Genomic DNA, 6,108 nt, shown 5'->3' on the forward strand with positions numbered 1-6,108 from the left:
ACCTATTATACAGAGTGAGGTAAGTCAGAAAGAGAAAGGTAAATATCGTATACTAACACATATATATGGAATCTAGAAAAATGTTACTGAAGAATTTATTTACAGGGCAACAGTGGAGACACAGACATAGAGAATAGACTTATGGACATGGGGAGAGGGGAGGAGAGGGTGAGATGTATGGAAAGTGTAACATGGAAACTTACATTATCATGTGTAAAATAGATAGCCAACAGGAATTTGCTATATGGCTCGGGGAACTCAAACAGGGGCTCTGCATCAACCTAGAAGGGTGGGATGGGGAGGGAGAAGAGAGGGAGGTTCAAAAGAGAGGGGATATGTGTATACCTACGGCTGATTCATGTTGAGGATTGACAGAAAACAACAAAATTCTGTAAAGCAATTATTCTTCAATAAAAAAATAAAAGAATGCTAGAGGGGATTGCCATTTCCTCCTCCAAGGGATCTTCCCAACCCAGCGATTGAACATGGGTCTCCTGTGTTGGCAGGCAGATTTTTTACACTCTGAGCCACCAGGGTAGCCCTCCTCAAGAATGACTGAATGTAAATGGGAGAATATTTATCTACTGAATACAGCCACATGCTTAGAAGTGTTTACTGCTGTTTAGTAGCTCTTTCATGTTCTTTCCACACTCACTGTGGCCAGAGGAAAGGGGCTGCAATGGGAGTACATTCTCAATAAATAATCATAGTGATGCATGCTGCAGTTCAGACTTTACAGTGACATTTCCATATGTGAATTCTCATTACCACAGCTTTGCCAGTCAACCACATCAACTCACTATAGGATAAGCTGTGGCATGCAGCTTGCCTTGGACTCAGAACAAAAAGTACACTTGTTTCCCTTATTAAAATAATTCCATCTGACTTGGTGCTTTTCATTTGTGGGGTTGACTCCCAGTGATACTGTCTCTCACTCTCAGACAGGGAACTCAAATCCTGTGGTTGCTGCTGCTGCTGCTGCTAAGTTGCTTCAGTCGTGTCCGACTCTGTGTGACCCCAGAGACAGCAGCCCACCAGGCTTCCCCGTCCCTGGGATTCTCCAGGCAAGAACACTGGAGTGAGTTGCCACTGCTGAAAACCAGACTTTTATTATGGTTACTTCCACATATCTACTTAATTATAAACTTATAGATGATTGTGAAAAACAAACTTGATTGCCTTAGATGGATTATTTTAAAACAGCATAAAACCTGTGAACATGACTGAGGCACCAAAAGTTTACAGGATCTGAATTTGCAGACAAGTTTAGCATGCAAATACTGTTGATATTTAAGGTGGTGGTTTGCTCATGAATGAGGGAAATGGCCAAGAAAATAATAGATCATGCCAGTGCTGTCTAATTAGTTCACACATACAATAGTCCTTTAGTGTGATCCTCAAAATAAGCGTGGGAGGGTCACAAGGCAGCAATCACTTTTTGAAGTATATAATCTTTTTAAAGTATATAATCTAATAAATGGTCTGAGGTGTGCTGCCATGGTTTGTTCAGTTGGACACAAAGTGTCTTCAATTTACATGACTTTAATTTTAAGGACATCTTTTCAGGTATAGTTTAACAGAAAAATCTGCCTTCAGCCTTTTGAATTACGCTGTTCTGAAACTGTAGCCGAGATGAAAAAATAGAGGAGTCACAAAGTTAATGTGATTGTCATTGGGCAGGTATCTCAGGGATATAAATGAAGCTTTGTTCTCTGTTCTTGGAGCCACAATAAAGGAAAATACCTTCCTGGGTAATTTTATGAAATGAGAACATATCCCAGTAGTAAAGGATTAGCAAGAACTGGAGAGTCTTCAAATGCAAATTTCCTGACATTTCACAGTTGCTAAAATAGTTACTTTACCTTGGGGAACTAATAATAACTTAGCTAAAGGTTTCATTTAGTATAACCAAATATAATGCAAAAAGCACAGACTCTGATAAACACCATTTCCATTTTAGGGCTTGCTAAGGCTGGGTTTTTTCTCTTCTCTTTCTTCCACACATAGGACTGTTACAAGCAATTCGATGAAATTATTTATGTGAACTGGAAAGCTAAGAGCACAATGCTGTGCTGTACACACCAGATGTAACTAGCATCCCCATTCTGAAAACTGAAGAGAGGCCCCTTTGTATCTTGATGAAGTAATTGTTCTTTGAAACTACTGAACTGTCTGTTGCCCTAAACAGTTTTATTTAATCAAAACCATTTCATTTTCATGTATCAATGGAAAAACTACATTTGGAATCTGCAAAGCTTAAAGGAAACTTTTTGAAATGTTGCCGTGTCTCCAAATCTCTTAATAATCTGTGTTGGGTACAAATACTCTAATAAATAGCAGATACTCTACTTGTGGACTCAAATTGGGAAAAATTACCAAAGAGGATAGGAAAACTTTTGAGGAGCAATTTGGCAATATGAATAAAATACCATGAAACTGTTGATATTGCTTTGACCCAATAATTTTACTTTAGTGAATTTATGCTAGGAATCTTAAATATTGAGAGTGGCTTATGCAAAAAGATATTCATTGTAATGTTACTCATCATAACAAAACAATTAGAAACAGTTCTTTCTTTTTGTTGTGTATTTAGATAAAGCAAATCATGGTGTAACAACTGAAAGGAACAGTATGCAGCCAATAAAATGATGATTATCAAAGCAAGATAACAGTGGAGACCAAAGTAGATCTAATATAAAACTTGTGCAAAAAGCTCTATGTAAAATTGTGTGCATGGTAGAACTGCAACCATGTAAATATTAAATGAGCATAGAAAAAAGACTGAGGAAACGTATGAAGATGCCAGCATAGGTTGTGTTTGGATAGGTGTACTATGGGTAATTTTCCATACCTTTTTAAAAAAATAATCTAAAACTTTTTAAAACTATTCAAGCTGGATTTAAAAAAGGCAGAGGAACTAGAGATCAAATAGCCATCCACTGGATCATAGAAAAAGCAAGAGAGTTCCAAGAAAATATTTACTTCTGCTTTATTGACTGTGCCAAAGCCTGTGAGTGTGTGGATCACAACAAACTGTGTAAAATTCTTCAAGAAATGAGAATACCAGATGACCTTACCTGTCTCCTGAGAAATTTGTATGCAGGTCAGGAAGCAACAGTTAGACCCAACATGGAACAATGGACTGGTTCTAAATAGGAAAAGGAGTACATCAAGGTATATATTGTCACCCTGCTTATTTAGCTTATATGCAGAGTACATCATGCAAAATGCCAGGCTGGATGATGCTCAAGCTGGAATCGAGATTGCGGGAGAAATATAAATAACCTCAGATATGCAGATGACACCACCCTTATGGCAGAAAGTGAAGAAAAAAAGAGCCTCTTGATGAAAGTGAAAGAGGAGAGTGAAAAAGTTGGCTTAAAGCTCAACATTCAGAAAACAAAGATCATGGCATCTGGTCCCGTCACTTCATGGGAAATAGATGGAGAAACAATGGAAACAGTGACAGACTTTATTTTCTTAGGCTTCAAAATCACTGCAGATGGTGACTGCAGCCATGAAATTAAAAGATGCTTGCTCCTTGGAAGAAAATCCATGACCAACCTAGATAGCATATTGAAAAACAGAGACATTACTTTGCCGACAAAGGTCCATGTAATCAAATTTTATGGATTTTCCAGTGGTCACGTATGGATGTGAGAATTGTACTCTAAAGAAAGCAGAGTGCCAAAACTGTGGTGTTGGAGAAGATTCTTGTGAGTCCCTTGGACTGTGAGGAGATCAAACCAGTCAATGGTTAAGGAAATCAGTCCTGAATATTCATTGGAAGGACTAATGCTGAAGCTGAAACTGCAATACTTTGGCCACCTGATGCGAAGAACTGGCTCATTGGAAAAGACTCTGAAACTGGGAAAGATTGAAGGCAGGGGAAGGGGATGACAGAGGATGAGATGGTTGGATGGCATCACTGACTCGATGGACATGAGTTTGAGCAAGCTCTGGGAGTTGGTGCAGGACAGGGAAGCCTGGTGGGCTGCATTCCATGGGGTCACAAAGAGTCAGAAGTCAGACATGAGTGAGTGACTAAAGTAGCTTACTGATTGACTTTAAATTCCCAGCTTTTAAACTCAAAAGCTAGTTTTATTGAGTTGAACTCCTCTCTCTACCAGAAGTATTTTCTATGTAAATGGTTAATTAGCCATAAATGGGAAACCAGTCATAATGCCTAATTAGCCATAAATGGGAAACCAATCTGGCTAAAGTACATAAACTCTAATTAATGTAAACCTCACTAATGAAGATTAACAGAAAATCACAGATCGGAGATTCTTTCAGAATAAAAAGCTCCAAACAAGTAACCATGTAAGATCTTTTATTATGCAGTTATAGTACTTTATTTCTTAGACATCGGCATATAACAAATAGCAGTTCTTTTGGTAAGCCTCTTTCACTTAACTTTCTATATGTAATTATGCTATTTGAAATTGTAGTAGCTGATATATAATATATGAAAATAGAAAAAAAATAGCTAAATTAGTTAGCAATTAATTAAACAAATAAAACCAAAGCTGATTTGATGGGTCAGGTTTTGGAAAGTGACAGTTGGTTTGCTTTAGCAGAGTAAGCTCAGAATATACTGAAATCTCATCATTTGTTTCTAATTAAAATGTTTTTATAAATGTAAACATTTATATATAATTGACAACTGAAAGGTAAGTAAACTTTTTCTCCATCCTTTATCATTAATAGATAGCAAAACATAAAGGGAGTTTTAATATCATTTTTCCATAAATTTTCTCTTCCCTCCAAATGCAATGACTAAGACGTTACATATAAAATAACTGTTGGAATCTGTTTTTTTGTGACTTAAGAAATGCAATCAAGTATGTGTTTTACTTTTCCACAGCCATTTTAAAATCAGTGCTTCAGTTAAAAGGTTGATGTGGAAAGTTACATCATCCTTACAGAACTAAACATTACTGATTTCAGATGTCTTAAGAAGATTAAGTATGTTATAATGATCAGTCTTATACTTTAAAAAGTGAAGTTTTCTTCAACAGGTTATTTTTAGTACACTATTTTTCTGAAATATACCTATTTTTGTGACTTGCTTTAGATTCACTTGAAGATTTGCCATAAAAACTTGCAGTGCCTAGTTCTTTCATGCATATAGCTTTACAAGCAACCAAGTTTCTGAGTTGGTCCTCATCATGGACTCTGAAGATGAAGCATATTTGCTATTTTCTAAGGGAAAGCAGCTCATGATTTAACTATGAGAAAGTAACGAATATGTTTTTTGTCTGATCATAAGTGACAAAGTATTAATTTCATGTTTTTTGTGGACCTACTAATGCTAAACATTAGTGTTATGAATTTTGTTCATTTTTTTAAAGAGCAAATAGGATGCATTCATCTCTCTTGTTTACGTAAGTTGCACTTAGCATGAAACTATAAAAAACATATAATGTAAATATAAAACAAATATTTCAAAAAAATCAAGTGAAAGTCATTTCTGACGATCATTCAGTCATGATTAATTCAGGGCCTGCTGTATACGAGCCCTCAGAAATACAGTGGTGACTTCCCTGATTTTGACTGTTCACCTTTGTGAATAGATTATATATATAAGCAGTTAAAAAAATGAAGAAGTATTTAACTTACCTTTGATTGCTTGAACTTGAAGAAAAATCCAAAGGAAAAAAATAACTCTTCTAGCTTCCAAATGCATCCTGGCTTTTGTGCACTGATATTTCTGATAATAGTCACAGAACAGCCCACACTCACATTAAAAAATATGACAGAAATATGAAAAATAATGAAATACTGAATTGACTGAGGATAACCTTCTTGGCTTACCTTTATGAGGGTGCCAATTTATGAAGAACAGGAGGCAGTGCCTGCTTCTGGAATAATCTCCTTATCTTCCCCTCAGGTGTAATCTCTGCTTAAGGACCAGCTGGAGAACCTTTATCTCATTAACCTTCTGGAAGAGCATCTGTCAGCCCAGCTCCGGGACCCCAAATGCCATTAAAAACAAGTGTCCACAGACAGAAGGAACGCTTTTCCCGTTAGTTATTCACCTATTACAGGGACACAGAGAGCCAGGGAACTCCTGACAAACGCAGATGGCGGCTGACAGTTAGGGTC

General features: G+C 36.7%; 1 protein-coding gene across 1 annotated transcript in view; it reads right to left on the minus strand.

Moving 5' to 3' along the window:
* Window positions 1-5,689, minus strand: part of IMPG1 (interphotoreceptor matrix proteoglycan 1) — a 156,017-nt gene extending 150,328 nt beyond the window's left edge. Inside the window, 1 exon segment of the mRNA XM_052646034.1 lies at window positions 5,623-5,689. Within this exon segment, the coding sequence (XP_052501994.1) occupies window positions 5,623-5,689 (67 nt within the window).
* Between the last annotated feature and the right edge of the window lie 419 nt (window positions 5,690-6,108).

Source organism: Budorcas taxicolor, chromosome 9 (assembly GCF_023091745.1).
Source record: "Budorcas taxicolor isolate Tak-1 chromosome 9, Takin1.1, whole genome shotgun sequence".
Taxonomy (NCBI): Eukaryota; Metazoa; Chordata; class Mammalia; order Artiodactyla; family Bovidae; genus Budorcas; species Budorcas taxicolor.